The following is a 15,695-nucleotide window of genomic DNA, read 5'->3' as shown; positions in this document are numbered from 1 at the left end:
AAATGTACTTTTTTTTATAGCTTTGTTACACTTTAACATCATGTTAAACTCTGCCGTCCCGTCCAGTCTCTGAGCCTGACCTGCACCGTGTGGGGCGAGCCGACCCCCGAGGTCACCTGGTTCAAAAACGAGCAGGAAGTGGCCTCCAACGAGCACACCAGGGTGACGTTCGACGGCGGGAAGTTCGCCAGCCTGGTCATCAACAAAGTCACCACCGACGACTCCGGCAAGTACAGCATCAACGTGCGGAACAAGTACGGCGGCGAGTTCGTGGAGATCACCGTCAGCGTCTACCGGCACGGCGAGCCAATCCCCGAGCCCAAACTGGGACAGCCTAGAACGGCGGCGGCGGCGGCGGCGGCGCCGCAGGCCCAGCCTGTGCCGCCAAAATCCCCAGCACCCGCCAAGACCCCAACCCCATCCAAGCCCCAGACCCCGGCTCAGTCCGCGAAGAGCCCGACCCCTGCCCCCTCCCCGGGCACCAAGTCGCCCACTCCCCCCCGCAGCGTCAAGTCCCCGACCCCGCCCCGGTTCATGAAGTCTCCCACCCCACCCAGAAAGTGAGCGGAAGAGGCATCGACGTCTGAGAGCAAAACTTTCACCGCTGGCAACATGGAGGGTGAAAATGGGAGATGTTTAGTTTCTTTAGCTTAAAAATTAAAAACTGCTGCTTATACTAAAATACAAGCTTTACATTCATTACAAGAGAAGAGAAGGAAGAAAAAAGAGAAAAAATGTCTATTACACTGCAAAAACAACATCTTACCAAGTATTACAGGTCTATGTTTAGTACAAATGTCTTGGAAAACTAGAAATAAAACACAACTAACTTTTCAGCAAGATGCAGGCGCATGAAAACGTACTAGTTCCCCTGGGAGATTGTTGCACTTATAACAAGACATTTTTCATGTGTTTTTCGTTAATCTGCCAGTGGAAATAGCACTTAAAAAAAATTAATATTAAGGAATTATTTACTTAAACTCCTATATCTTGCTGAAAAGTAAATTTTCAGTTAGTTTTGTCTCTATAGTTTACTAAGATGCTTGTACTAGCAGCTGGACAATACTTGGTAAATGTTGTTTTTGCAGTGCAGGTTAAGGTTTTATAAGCAGATCCTGTCAGAGAAGTTTTAGTTGAACGCCTGCATCTCGTTTTATTCCCTTATTTCCAAGAAATCATTATTGTTGGGGGGAAAATGACACACCAACTCCATGCAGACAAACTAAAGGCCTCAGTTTTCCAGCTTTTAGTAATAAAAAATAGTAAAATATTACATTAAGTTTGCAAAAGAAGTTATGACAGGAAAATGAACTCATATTTACCAAATACTTTAGATCCACAGTAGTTTTCATTACAAATCTGATTCACCAGAACATGGCTTTAGTTTTTGCTCTCTCTCTCTTCTATTAGACTTAATTTTTAATGTCATTATAACTGAAGCCTGCTGTTGGGAATGTAAATAAACATTTACTTCCTGCCTTCATCCCTGTGCCAGACCAGTCCATCCGTTTGTGGATTGTCCTGTTTTTTTGTCTTTTCTCTGCAGTGCTTTGTAATGGCAATAAAATACACTCATCAACCTCATTCTGTTGTCTCTGCTTCATCACAAAGTGAGACTCAAAAAGTCTAGTACACTGCAAAAACACAAAATCTCACCAAGTATGTCTGGTCTGGTTTCTATGCAAAATATGCTAGTATGCAATGCATGAAATAAGACAAAATTAGCTTGCATGTAACTTTTCAGCCACAGAAAGGAGCTTGTAAGTAAATATTTAAAAAAAATACTAGTTCCACTGGCAGATTATTGGAAAATTGTTTAAAGTGAAATAAAACTAGTACTTTTTCTTCAACATTAAGACATTTTTGACTTAAAACAAGCTCCTCTTGCTAGTTTTGTCTTATTCAAGTGTACACATTTATTTGTGTTAGAAACTAGATAAACATACTAGATAAATCACAAGCTTTACATTCATTACAAAACAAGAGGAAATGTTTAGTGCACTGCAAAAAATAAATAAAATCTTACCAAGTATTTTGGTCTGCTTTTAAGTACAAATATCTTGGTGCACTGACAAACCTGACGAATTATTTCACTTATAACAAGGGGAAAATGTCTTGTTATAAGTTTTTTTTTTTTTGCTTTTTGATGGCAATAAAATCCCATCATCATCATCATCATCATCATCATCACCACCGTAGCTCCAGCAGCAGTGAGTTGGGCTGAAGGTAAAATGGTGGCGCTGTCAGACCCAGCTGAGCGAGTGGCAGGTAACAAGCCGAACAAACCTGTTCCTGGGAGCCAGGTGAGCTCAGGTGGGCGGAGCCTCTCCCAGTATGTGTGAGTGGAGGAAACGGGGCAGGTACGGCAGGCTGTTGGTGCTGACAGAGTTCAGATGGGCTGCTCCGCTGGAGGCAGACGAACGAACACTGGGCTCTTATTTTCTATACATTTTAATATGCTTGAGGTTCACACCAGAACAGGAAACCAGGATTTGCAGTGATCAAGTAAGTTTTTTCTGTTTGGTTTGGTAATTGGAGTTTTATCCAGTCTGACTGGTAATTTAATCTGTTTCTCCAGTTAAACAGCCGCTCACTGCAAGAACAATAATTGTTTAAATGTACAGAAATTACTTAGAGGTGGAGAGGGTACCTAAAATTGTACTGAATAATAAAAGCACTACTTCAACATATTTTTCAACAAGTAAAAGAGCGAGAGTAAAAAAGTATTTAGAATATTTAAATGCCAAGAAACTAATAATAACATCTGTTTTAATTAAAAATGACAGAAAAGTATAAAGTTATGTTTACATTCTGGTATTTTAAAGACTAAAATGAAAAAAATTGAGAAAATAAAATTACTATATGTGAAACAAGAAAGACTGCGTATAAACAAGAGGTCTCACTTTGACATAAAATGTAGGTATTTTTTGGTTAAACTTCTTTTTTGTTCGTTTCTTTCATTCATTCAAGTTACTCAAAGTACGTAGAGCATCCAGAAGGTTTACAATACTTAATGATGGTATGACTCAAGTAAAAGTACTCATAAAAGTACGTTCTTTCCAAAAAGTTAAAGCGAGTTAATGTAACTGAGTTATATAAACTACAAGTCTGTTTGCGTCCTGTGGATTTTTCACAAACATGGTTTTGTTCATTTGATGAAGTTACTCACAGAGCTTTATATTTATAAACCATCATAATATTACTCAAGTAAAACAGTACAAAGTAGTAAAACTACTTGTAGAAGCACACTCAGCAAATGTAACTAGTTACTACCAGGTTAGTACTCAAAAATTGTACTCAAGTAAAAGTAGCTATCTAAGAAGTAAGAGTAAAAAAGTATTTGGTAAAAAGTCTACTCGAGTAACTGATCAATCATTTAAGATTTTAAAACTACATCATCAGACAAAATATAAAGCTTTGTGGAAATTTTGGTATTTTAAGGACCAAAATGACAATAATTCAAACAAGTCACAAAAAATAACAAAACCAGGCAAAATAAAATGTTTCCAAATCAGTTTCTTTAAATAAAAAACTTATGAAGATTTGACAGAAACTGCAGGTGTGTTTCTGTGTCTGGTGAATTTTTGGTTAAAACATTTTGTGTTTTTCAATCAGTGAGTAGAAAATCCAGAAACTTTACTCAGAAGTAAGAGTAGAAATACTTCATAATAAAATTACAGCATAGTAAAAATACTCCTGAAAGATTTTTTTTTTTTTTTTAAACGTCACTAAAGTGAATGCATTGAGTAAATGTAACTAGTTACCACCGAACTCTGCATCTTCTGCACTGAAAACAAACATCAGCGGTCTGGGCTGATACCTTTGTTGCGCAGGAAACTGTGAAGCTTCTCCACGTTTTTAAACCAGACGGTGAAACCTGAATTATAAATATGAAACTGATGCGATGCTTTCACACGCAGACTTGGAGTGAATCCGTCATCCATGGAGTCCGACCTGTCCGAGCTGTCCTCCATCAAGGACGAGAGCCTCTACGTCCAGCCTCACTACCGGGAGTCGTACCGCCTGGCCATCTACGCCCTGCTGTGCGGCGGCGTCGACGCCTACGAGGAGTACCTGCAGGCGGAGCAGGTCAGCCACTTCCTGTCCGACGAGGAGATCCGCTTCATTTTGGAAAACGCAGAGCTGCCGGCTGTGGATGAGGCCTCAGGAAACGCAGACCGGGTCAGCCCCTCTACCTACTTCCCCACCGAGTCCGATGAGGAGATTCCGGAGCTGGAGCTGGGCTGGCCGAAGGCCCGGCAGAACGGCACCGAAACCACCATCAGCCTGCTGTTCCACCCGCCCCGGCAGAACACGCCAACCATTAAAGAGGTGGTGCGGAAACAGATCCAGGTGGCGCAAAAGGTGAGATCTGAGCCCTACCTGTTCTCACCTTACACTGCAAAAACACAGCCGTAGTTTCTAGTGGAAATAACTTTAAAGTACCAAAATTAGGTCCACATTAAATGATTGATAATTTGATCAGTTACTACTTGAATAGACTTTCTACCAAATACTTTTTACTTTTACTTGAATAAAAATATGTTAAAGTACTCTTACTTGAGTACAATCAGGTTTAAGAAGGTGGTGACGTTTTAGGACTTGGTGGGTTTGAAATTTACAACAGTGTACTACGGTCATCAGAGATGGATAAAAAGAAGTCAATTTCTGTCAAAATATCTGAAATTTTTAGACTAATTTTTAGAAATTTTCTAGAATAAACTTGGACGCTTCTGATCTCTAAAAGTCAAAATTTAAATGGTAAAAGTCAAACATTTTGAGATTGATCTTAGAAATTCACTAGAAGAAATTTTTGAAATTTCTGAGCTTGTAAAGTTTAAAATTATCTAAAAAAAAACTCATAAGATTTTAGATTAATTTCAGGACTTTTCTATAAAAAGCTTGGAAAATTTGAGTTTCAAAAGTCGAAAATTTTCTACTTTTAGAAATTTTTAGAAGTTGAAGATTTTTGACTCTTCAAACTCCAATTTTTCTTCCAAATGTTTTGACTTTTCAAATTCAGAAATTCTGTGTTTTTTTAGATAATTTCTGATATCAATCTAAAAATTTCTGACTTTTTCAGCATAAATTTACTACTGTTTTCTATCAACAATGGCCCTAATAGACCATCACAGAAATGAGACAAATCTAACTTACAAGTAACTTTTCAGCAAGACAGAGTGTTTTAAGTTAATAATTCCTTGATTTAGATGAAAAAGTATAAGTTTTGACTGGCTGATTATTTCTCTTATAAAATGGTACACATTTCTTGTTATAAGTGAAATAATCTGCCAGTGAAAGTAGTATTGTTTTATCAATATTAATGAATTATTAACTGAAGATAAACTCAGACATATTCCTGAAAAGCTAATTAGTTGTCAGTTATTTTGTCAGTGTACTAAGACATTCACACAAGGAACTAGACAAGAATACTTGGTAAAGTTATATATTTTAGCAGAATAAATCTGAAATGCATTTAAAATCTTCTATTTACTAATTTGCTTACACATTATTAAAAGGTGCTTCGTAGTTTGATTTAGAATAATCAATATCCTTTACAAACAACCACCGAGTTATTTTTATTTTCTATCTCTATGTGTGCCTTTTGAGTGATATCTCCTTCTTAACAGCGTATTTACAGGGCGTATGTGCAAAATTTTACTAATTTTGTATCCGTTTTTGGCAGTTTTTTTTAATACCAGACAAAAATGACGTGGGTAAATATCAAAAACTGTTTTTAGATGATTATTTCATCACTGAAATGGGAAAACATCTATCCAAACCGTTCTGACTCTCTGGCAAAACAGCTAGTTGTCCCACCGTTAGACGCAGCTAAATATATCCAGAAGGACTATTTTTACCGTGCAACAATTATATATTAACTAGATAATTGTAATATACAATAACATTCCTATAATATATTTTCACTAGAATTACGTTGGTCCTCAACCTTCTTCAATTTAAACGAAATTGGTGTCAAATGTGCTGCAACAAAACGTTTCATCTATGCTATTATAATGTTAAAGATTTAAATTTAAAGTTTCCAGGGGTCGTCTCGTTTAATTTGATGAAGAAACTTCACTTAAGTTTTTTCTACTTCTCAATTTGTATTTTGGTTAAAACTACCTGAAAAAATTCTGCATGTCAGCTGACATCTTTTAGGTTTCATAAAAAGAAAATACCTCTTTCTAAACGGGCTCACTAACGGGAATAAAATCATTAGCCAGTAACGTGTTAAACCAGATGCCATTGCTTCTGTGGTTTAGTTTCATCCCTGTAAACATGACACGAATCCAAAGTGGAGAATCTAAAGTTAAAATATGAGCGCTGTGCTTTATGGGCTTCTGGTGCTTAGTGCTAAACATAGCTGTGCTAATCATGCTAGTTCTCATTAACGAGCGATAAGCCGCCATTTTCGACTGTCATCCCAAAACCTAAAGAGATACATTTTTAATAATATACTGGATTAAAAACAAAGACATTGTGAAACTTACGGAGCTTGTCGAGGGTTAAAATTTCAAAACAGAACCGCATGAGGAGCATTTTACATCCAACACCGGACAGTTTGGACCGTTTCTCCTTCCCGTTCTGATGTGGCCCAGCCGCCATCTTTGTTTTTGTGATTGGCTCCGCTTTTGGGTGACCAGTTGCGCCCTCTGCTTGTTGGCGGCCAAACTACAACACTAAAAGAAAGTCTAAGGGGGACATCATTAGTTAATCGACTGGAACTAATAAACCATTTATCGACAATTAATCGTAAATACGTTAATTGTTTGCATATTGCACGTTGAAAGCACATTATGTTTAATACACCTACTCACTAAATGTACACTATTGGGATCTACAAAATTACTTGCAAACGTATTTACAGTCCTTGAACTTTTTAACATTTTCTCACATTCATCCACGGACATCTTGTATTTTACCGATGTCTAATGTCAGACTTAATGTTGCACATAATCCTGAAGAGGGTGAAAAACGTAAATTTCATCCAAAAGAAATGGACACCATTGATGTTATATGTTATATGTTTATTTATTTATTGTTATTTTCTTGGTTATGACTCAATAATTTTGGCCAACGTGACAAAAATTTGCACACCCCTGCTTTAGCTCAAGTACCACATCCAAAGTCTCTGTCCAAAATATCCTAAAGGTACTTTCACATACACATACTGCTGTTCTGTGAAATAGTCAAGCTACTAAAGCTGCAGCTGGAGGAGCTATGCATGTACAAATGTAAACGATTAGTGGTGCATCTGCTCAAGCCCAACAAAGCTTTTAGTGCAGCCACTTTCTCAGCATATGTTTCAGTTTATGGCAGCTCCAAACAACAACTGGAGGCTCATTCTGCCTGAAGGTACAGCCTGTTGGCCATGGATACAGACCGAGTGTGAGTGCATGTCTGAGTTTTCTTGCTGGTTTGTGCAGTTGTGACAGTTGTTACAGAAACAGGTCAAACAGGAACTGGCTGTCACTAGGAAGCATTCCACAACCCATTCAGTACAGTTTGTTTCTCACTCAGCCCATTTTGCAAAACCAGTCTTTTTGAGTTTTCAGGGAAATTAAATCTGATCATAAATTGTATTGACAGGTTACTGTATAGAGAGTCCAAACAAACCCATAAAGCAGTCTATTAATCCAGATATTTATTCCCACTATCTTTTTTCTTGAGCCAACGAGGTGTTCAGACTGTTGCATGTAGATAAATCTTCTGTATGTTTGTTGTGTCTCTTGAATGACTTGGTAGCTAAAATAAAAATGAAACTAATTATCTGAATCTAACGATTTCCTCCTTGACTCCAAACTTGTAGAAACCACAACTAATAGGCCTGTCAGCTTAACCGGACTGTTATGTCTTAAAGGGATGCAGGTGTGCCATACTCTGTCTATTTTTAGATAATGAATTGAAATTGAAACAAACAAAAGATTAAACAAATTACTTGTTGTGCCCAGATCTAGAATTGTTCAGTTATGTAATAATTTGTTGAGTATTACGAGATTATTAAGTCCTGAATTCAGTTGCACTGATGAGAGATTAGCTCACTGAACCACCTTTTGTGAAGCTAAAGCTGCAATTCTGTTTACAACAAAACAAGTATGATTGAATCCTGTGTATTTGTGTTTATGCGTCTGCAGCTTGTTGCCATAGCAATGGATGTTTTCACCGATGTGGACATTTTTAAGGAGCTAATCAGCGCGGCCCTCAGAGGGGTGATGGTCTACGTCCTCCTGGATGACTCCCGGGTCAGCAGCTTCCTCAACATGTCACGCAGTATGGGCATTAACCTCCACGACATCAAGGTAAAAAAACAAAATAAAATCAATCATGTGAGAAGGAGCTGGACTTTTTGATTAGCATTAAAGCTGCAGTATGTAGCTTTTATATTTGTTAAAACTGTTAACATGTTGTGACAGCATAATCTGAGAAACAACTGAACGTTAAAGGAAAACAGTTCATCTGCGTCATTGGTGTCTGTGTTAACTAGCATAGCATTCGCAACGAGGCATGATTGACATCGCTAAGACCCTCCTCCTGGCTCTGATTGGTTGTTTCCAGGAGAAGGAGCAGCTACATTTTTTCACAGATTATCTGTCTCATATCAAACTGTCAATACATGGTGCCAGTTTTAACATATGTTAAGAAACTTTTTTCTTTAAATAAAAGTTGCGTTTTGCAGCTTTAATTAAAATAAAGATGTGTCACAGATGGTGTACTTTTGAACTTTTCTGTCCTCCGTACAGCACTTTGGTCAAAGCTGCAGTTGTTTTTATGTGTTGGATAAATAAACTTACTTGAACTTGTTGAAATGATGAGGGATACATTTTCCATTTAACTCACTGAAAATCCAAACAAGGTAAACAAACAAGGTAAACAAACAAGGTAAACTTATTTTCCTAAGTGAATATTTCCCCTCTGGCTTGCTTGCTGTCATCAGCCTCTGATATTTATTTTAAAACTATTTGCATCTGCAACACCCTGTCATTTCCATCAGTTTCTAAAGTTTAGCAGCATGTAGCAGTAAAAATCAATATCATATAAAATAAACACACTATTAAACTTAACTATCTTAACCTGACTTAACCTCCAAATGCTATGCTAGGTTAGATTGTAGGAATGAGTGAATGACAGGCGTGTCTCCTCTGGCCACATTTTAAAGGTTTAAGGATTGGCAAAGTGACTTTGGGTTTTGGGTAAGACGATCTCTACAGGGATTTCACGGAAAGGCAGGAATTTAAAAATCTATAACTGGAGTAAACAAACAAGCCAGTGTTGGTTTACCTCATTAAAATATTCTCTAAAAGGTTCCCTGGAACTTAAAAGGAAAACATCTCTGCATTTTGCCAGTAGCATTGCCCTTCCAGTAATTATTCAACTAAGGCTAATTTCTGCACACACATATTAAAAGTCTATCCTTTCTCTTTTCTTTGCTACTTCTTATCGTACGGCACAACTGACAGGACTGTCAGAGCAGCTGGATTTTCCTGTTAAATGGCATCAGGATGATGTTTCAGCAGTGCAAACAACGTGTCAGGAGGGGGAGCACAATGGCAGCTTTGTGTTTGAAGTGCAAAGCACTCAGACAGCCGCGACATCATAACATCGACCTTGTAGAAACTGACAAGTTTGATCTTGTAGATTTTATCTGTCATTAGTAGCAATAAAGACAAACCTGGAAAATGTTCACTGGATGGTTTTAGGAGTGGTTGGACTGACACAGCTGTAAGTTCACTACGTTTTCCATTACTATTTACATTAAAGTGACTCATTTGGGTTTGACTCTTTCTGGCAGTTACAATAAAGAGCTCTAAATACTATTAATCCTCATTGTTACTGTAACATACAAGCAGCAATGATCACAAATGTGAATCTTTGTTGCTTTATTGCTGCATGTTTTTCACCGCTGCATGTTTTTCACCACACACGGGACCTGTTATCTTAAAACACGCAGCGCTTAACCACAAACGGTTAGACGCTGAAATACCCAGAAAACAAAAGCCACTGCGCTGGAAATGTTCCTGTTTTATTTTCCTTTTCTTTGTAAATGATCTCAAACGTGTGTTATGCAGCCTCCATCCACTCCAATGGCTTTGAAACAGGCAAAGTCACATTCCAGTTATAGTCCAGGGTTTTTCTTTTGAAAAGGTTGCTGACATGACACAAAAATGTGTTTATGCCACCATGCCGGTTTTATGCTAGTTACAACCTCTTATCGCAACAGACCCGCATTAGCTCAGTCTGATCACATAAGATTCCTTTACATAATTATATTTAATTTTTATGATTCAAGGCCACATCCATCACTGTTACCTGATATAGAGATCTTTAGGGTTGCTGCTACAGTCTAGGAAAACGGCCGCAGGCGGAAAAAGGGCAAAGATAATGGATCAATAGATATCCTTAGCCTCTAACTGGACTTTTTGTTTGTCTCTTTTAGAGCCTTCGTGTTCGGACGGTTCAGGGGGATCAGTATCAGTGTCGGTCATCAGCGAAGTTTCATGGAGGCTTGGACCAGCGGTTTATTCTGCTGGACTTGCAGACGGTTTTATATGGAACATATAGGTGAGTCAGTCTTGGTGGGTCATAATCCATATACTGGGCTCCAAAAAAAGTCTTGCTCATAAGATTATTACCATGTTTCCACTGAAAGTACTCTTGTTCTTGAACTGATTCAGTTTGTTTGCCTTCAAACTTTGGTGCTTTGTTTGGGGAACCAATCATGCATTGTCCACAGTGGGTGCTACATAACGTGGTTGGAGAGAGTACTAGCAAGATGGCGGAACCGACTGAGCTGTGTGCATTACTTTGTTTACATATCTTCCTTTAGTTTCCACATCCATAGAACTTCATCTGATCACCAATACAGTATTCACTCTTACTAGACCTAACAGAGAGACTAATGTAAAAAAAAACAACAGAGAAAATGATACCTTTGTACAGTGACACATTTACCAGGCATGACTTTGCTTTTGAGTCCAAAATGAAATCAGTTGCTGGGTTTCCTCAACAGACCACTGCACATTCTTCTCTACCATTTTTGTTAGTTGTTTCTTTGTTCAGATGGTCTGTCATGTCACTGTTGCACAGAAAAACCAACCGTTCAGCAGTGCCCAATATGAACCTGTGGAAAAACACAAAACCGATTGTAAAACATGTTCGGGAACCGAAACAGGCCTCAAACTGTGTTGGTGCAATTGACCTACATGGGAGCCCTTGTTGCTGAAATGTTTTATTAAAATGCAAAAGGCTCTGCCTCGCTTGCCTCTTGCCTTGTCCTTTATCTTGCTTTGTCTTTTGCTATGCCTTGTCTTGCCTCTTGCTTTCCCTCAAATTTGGGGACTGGGACTGGCCCCAAACTGTTGGTGGAACAGGCCTACCAACAGGCCTGTTCCACCAGGCCTGTTGGTGGAACAGGCTGAAAGAGCTCTTGTTGCTCTTTCAGCAACAAGAGCCCTTGTTGCTGAAATGTCCTATTCAAATACACTAGGCCTTTCCTCTTGTCTTGCCTCTTGCTTTGCTTCTTATCTTGCTTTGTGTCTTACCTTGCCTTTACTCTTGTCTTACTTCATGCTTTGCCTCGTATCTTACTTTGGGTCTTATCTTGCCATGCCTCTTGACATCCACCTTATCTTGCCTTGCCTCTTGCCATGTCATGGCTAACTGCTAAAACATGAAGATGTTGATTGTGTTAGCTATTAGCAACACCTTTTATATTGTAATGCTCCCTCATATACTGTGTCTCTTGTGTTTTTCAAGCTACACCTGGTCCTTTGAGAAGATCAACCTGAGCATGGTCCTAGTTATTACTGGTCAACTAGTTTCTTCCTACGATGAGGAGTTCAGAAGACTATACGCTCGCTCCATAATTCCTGAAGCTCTGGCCACTGGGAGTCTTACATCTACGTACCCAAAGTCCAGTCAGCTTTCTCTCAATCTTCACATGAAATCCAGACCTAACATGAGAGGTTCGATAAACGACACGTATAATGATGCAGCCACTTTAAACAGGGGCTTCAGTGTGCAGGAGATGCTGCATCAGTCTCACTTTACAGACACAGGGAGCTTAATGAGAGGTCACCGTTATGGTGGAGATTTGCAGAAGTTGAATTCCATGAGACGCCTGAGAATGGGAACCAAGAACCTTGGCATCCCACCGAGGCACAGCAGAGATGTGCAGCCACCAAACAGAGCATCTCAGCAGCACCTGAGGCACCAGACTCGCTATGGCACAGACCACAATCTGATACCATTCAACTCTGAAACATCTCTGAACAAATGGAAGATGAACACATACCTGACAGAGAGCGGTATACCTCCTGATGCAGAGCCCCCTGTGAGTAGTCCACATAGCAGTCAGATGGGCTTAAATGAGTATCAGTCACAGATGATTCACAGCAGGTCAATGAACATTAAGTCTAGAATGGAGGAAATGAGGCGAAAAAGGCTAAGCTTGCAGGAGCATGCCAATCTCAGGCAAAGCCAAGAATCGTTGCGATCTTTGCAGTCAACTACAGAAAGACCCCAACATATGAGAGCTCATCATGGAAGACCAAGGGGTGTAGAAATAAATCCAAATACACAAAACACTCTCAGTTTGAAAGACAATGAACTCTTTAAGGAATCTGACAGAACAGAACAAAGTTTCATGGATAGTAAACACTCGGCCTCTCCTGGCAATATCAAAATGGGTGCCGATCGAAAGACAATGCACAACTGTGCTCCTGCAGGGACACAGTCAGATACTGGATTAGATTCAAAACTCAGTGAGTCAACTCTCAAGATCTCTAGTTTAATTTCTGGCAGTCTGAGGCACTCCAGGGTGATGGAGTCTTTGACCGAGATGCCTGAAGAAAAAGAGCCATTAAACCCTCCTGGTGATCTCTTTGAATCAGCACTTAGAGACAAAAATGAAATGAGGTCTAAAGATGAGAGAGTTGTCCAGGGAGAACACCTTATGAAATCAAGCTTACCTGTAGAATCAAATCATCATCATAAAACTGGTGAAAGTTATGGTTCGATCCAAAATAAAATAGACTCACCTCCTCCAAGAGAAGCAAACAAATCCCTTCATGTACCCTCAGCAGAATCTGGTCCTTCTGCAGAGCCTCAAAGAGTTACTACAAAGAAAGAGCACACGCAGAAGGAGTTTACAGACAAGGAAAAGAAAATCTCCAGGAAAGAGAAGCGGTCCCTACTGAAATCCCAGAACAGTTCGGACTCAAACCTATCGCTCCAGACATACCTTTCTAAAACGTCTTCTTTAGGGCGACTGAATAAGAAAGAACCGTCAACAGAGACGTCCCAGCAGCAAAACTCTCTCAGTGGGCTATCGGAGACAGAAAAACGGACAGAAAAACAGAAATCTCCTTTCTCAAAGCTGTCCTCTCAGCGATCAAACAAAAGAAAGACAACGCCTTCGGCAGATCAGGACCAAGGCTCAACAGGCGCTCTGGACAATGAAGCAGCATCGGACTCTCAAGTCAAGAGAGAAAGAGCTTACAGTCGCTATGAGCTCCTAATTGGCAATGATAACATCCACCTGGATAAGCCAGGAAGGTCGACGAAGAGCTCAGACAAAGTGAAAAGCTTGTCCCTAACCAGACGGGGTGACGACCTTCGTACGCATCAGACACAAGGGGGCGCTGACAATAAACTGGGGCGACTAATGCAGCGAATGGGAAATCTGATTAATAAAAATAAATAGGCACATCCAGTAGGGGGCGCTGGTTAGATTGGCCTTTTAAGTTGAACCTTTGCTGTTTTGGTCAATCTGTCCCACTGTGGGACATTTCATACAGGTCAATCCATACCTTCATGATCGAAGGTAATTTTCTATATTCTACTTATAGCTTAATGTGAATCCAATGGGATAAATCAATAGTAGCAACAGGGGTCATAAACTGTCATGTTTAACATAAACATAAAATCCCAAATAAATTAGATTCTTCAATCTTCATGTGTAGAAGACATACAAAGGAATCAAAATTACAGTTTTCAAGATACTCCTGACACTAAGTACCAATAAAACAGACCTCTCATCACAGTTCAAAAATATAATAAAGTCTCTACATGTGCAAATGAACTATTTTACTAAATTATTTGTGGGATTTTAGCATTGACTTTAGCATGGTGCGGTAGTTGCTAGGACTGCTGCCTTGCAGCAAGATGGTCCTGGCTTGATACCCCAACATGCGGCCTCTCTGCATGGAGACTGCATGTTCTCCCAGAGCATGGGGAGTTCTCCCCAGGTACTCCCACTTCCTCCCACAGTCCAAAAACACAACTGTGTGGCTAACTGGTCTCTGTCCAGGGTTTCTCTCAACCGATGACTGCTGGAGAAAGGCCTCCAGATCCCCATAACTCTACAAAAATAACAGTCTACAGATAATGGACAAGAGGGCTGGATCTTAGCATTTCATGATTATTTGTTTCCAAATATCATGAAATACGGAGAATGAAAAACTTTGCTTATGGGTAATAGAGAGAAGTAGGAAGGGAGGAAACTGTAACGCATAGACAGACAACAGGGATACAAAGAGGTGAAAGGTCAAAGAGAAGTTGAGGCTTGGATCCTGTACCCAACCCTAATGTTTACACACCTAAAGTTTACATATCTGCACTTTGCAAGTTTTTCTGTTGAAGAGTGTTTTTATTTTTATTAAATGTGTTGCAGTAGTTCTACTGAACAAGAAATCTGAAACTTAAGCAGGGATTTTCTAATAATACTGAAACAATAAGCTTCAAAGTGTCCCAAAGAAATCCATGTAAATATTAAATATTACTGTACAGTTATGGTAAAAGAAAAATAAATCATGACGTGGTGAAATCTGTGTTTTGTGAAGATAAAATATTTTATATTCCAAAACTAACAAAGAGTAAGTTGTTTTTATTATGGCTACATTTTATAATATTTTATCTAATTTTGTTGGAATAATTAGGTTGATGTCCCCAGAGAGAAAGAGAGGAGATTCAGCATCTTCTCCCCACAATGTCATGATTTAAACATAATTCTGTTTTTTTTTTAAGTCTCTATTCACGAACTCTTGCAGCCATGTAGTCACTTAAATACATATTTTTTCCAAGATTGCACGTTACACGTGGCGTCAGGTGGATATTTATTATTTTTAAAATATTTACCTTTTTTACATTAGTGCTAATTATTTTGTGGAATTAAACAGTTAACTTCAGACCTGAATTAAGAAAGCAGTCATTTTTAAGCTTAAATTGTTTGTATTTTTGTTTTGGCTTTTGTAATTTTTCTCTCAAGGAAATGACTCGGCACAAATTTATGTTTTCTACCATGAAGTAAATCAACTCCAGCAACTCTATTCAGGGTCAGATCTATTTAAGTTTATTAACAAAGCTTCATATTTATCTCCTTAAGTGCTGAGAAGACCACAAAGACATGGGTTTGCAATAAAAGATATTCAGATGTAAAATAAAGATAACATACTTTAACCAACAACTTTTTGGCACTTTGCATTTATGTTTACAGTCTTTGGAAGAGTCAAAAACTGAAAATGACTACAGAAAAAAGTTAAATCCTATCCAGAACTTTCACACACCAATTTAATGTTTTTAGGGAATCAGAACTGCATAAATTTACATCACGATGATTCAGCAAGTTGTTTTCAAATCTGCTGCGGAGACAGTGACCCCAAGAGGTCAAAATGGTCATTACAACAGTAAGCGAA

The 15,695-nt window shown here is 38.8% G+C and overlaps 2 protein-coding genes and 2 long non-coding RNA genes across 8 annotated transcripts in view; 2 read left to right on the top strand and 2 right to left on the bottom strand.

The window, feature by feature from the left end:
• Positions 1-797, top strand: part of myom2a (myomesin 2a) — a 32,449-nt gene extending 31,652 nt beyond the window's left edge. For all 3 annotated transcript variants that reach the window (XM_016662085.1, XM_016662087.1, XM_016662086.1), the window contains one exon: positions 67-797. In XM_016662085.1, coding sequence (XP_016517571.1) covers positions 67-564 — 498 coding nt within the window. In that variant the 3' untranslated portion in view covers positions 565-797. The remainder of the gene's footprint in view (positions 1-66) is intronic.
• LOC103153658 (uncharacterized) overlaps positions 1-6,631 on the bottom strand; it is an 8,030-nt gene extending 1,399 nt beyond the window's left edge. Inside the window, exon 1 of the long non-coding RNA XR_477818.2 lies at positions 6,495-6,631. This is a non-coding gene — a long non-coding RNA (uncharacterized LOC103153658). The remainder of the gene's footprint in view (positions 1-6,494) is intronic.
• Positions 2,271-13,895, top strand: LOC103153660 (protein FAM83B-like). 2 transcript variants are annotated; one of them, XM_007574663.2, is made up of 5 exons: positions 2,271-2,505; positions 3,921-4,365; positions 8,139-8,303; positions 10,439-10,563; positions 11,758-13,895. In XM_007574663.2, the coding sequence occupies exons 2-5, from the start codon at positions 3,943-3,945 to the stop codon at positions 13,703-13,705; spliced, it is 2,661 nt and encodes an 886-aa protein (XP_007574725.1). In that variant the 5' UTR covers positions 2,271-2,505; positions 3,921-3,942; the 3' UTR covers positions 13,706-13,895. The 2 variants fall into 2 exon arrangements, with proteins under 2 accessions (XP_007574725.1, XP_016517574.1); XM_016662088.1 differs by lacking the exon at positions 2,271-2,505 and having other exon boundaries at positions 3,828-4,365.
• Positions 10,930-13,335, bottom strand: LOC103153659 (uncharacterized). Of its 2 annotated transcripts, XR_477821.2 has the most exons (4): positions 13,244-13,335; positions 13,041-13,118; positions 12,296-12,416; positions 10,930-11,122 (listed from the first exon to the last, which is right to left on the bottom strand). It is a non-coding gene; the product is annotated as an uncharacterized LOC103153659 (long non-coding RNA). The 2 variants fall into 2 exon arrangements; XR_477820.1 differs by lacking the exon at positions 12,296-12,416.
• Positions 13,896-15,695: the final 1,800 nt, after the last annotated feature.

This window comes from Poecilia formosa, unplaced genomic scaffold (assembly GCF_000485575.1).
Source record: "Poecilia formosa unplaced genomic scaffold, Poecilia_formosa-5.1.2 Scaffold358, whole genome shotgun sequence".
Lineage (NCBI taxonomy): Eukaryota > Metazoa > Chordata > Actinopteri > Cyprinodontiformes > Poeciliidae > Poecilia > Poecilia formosa.
The sequence above is the reverse complement of the archived record's forward strand: the minus strand, read 5'-3'. Positions and strand labels throughout refer to the sequence as shown.

What these genes read in the sequence shown, in the direction of transcription:
- LOC103153660 (XM_007574663.2), top strand. Translation starts at nt 3,943, where the DNA reads ATGGAGTCCGACCTGTCCGAGCTGTCCTCCATCAAGGACGAGAGCCTC. An exon ending in TTAACCTCCACGACATCAAG is followed by an intron (nt 8,304 to 10,438) that starts GTAAAAAAACAA and finishes TGTCTCTTTTAG; the next exon opens with AGCCTTCGTGTTCGGACGGT. An exon ending in GTTTTATATGGAACATATAG is followed by an intron (nt 10,564 to 11,757) that starts GTGAGTCAGTCT and finishes GTGTTTTTCAAG; the next exon opens with CTACACCTGGTCCTTTGAGA.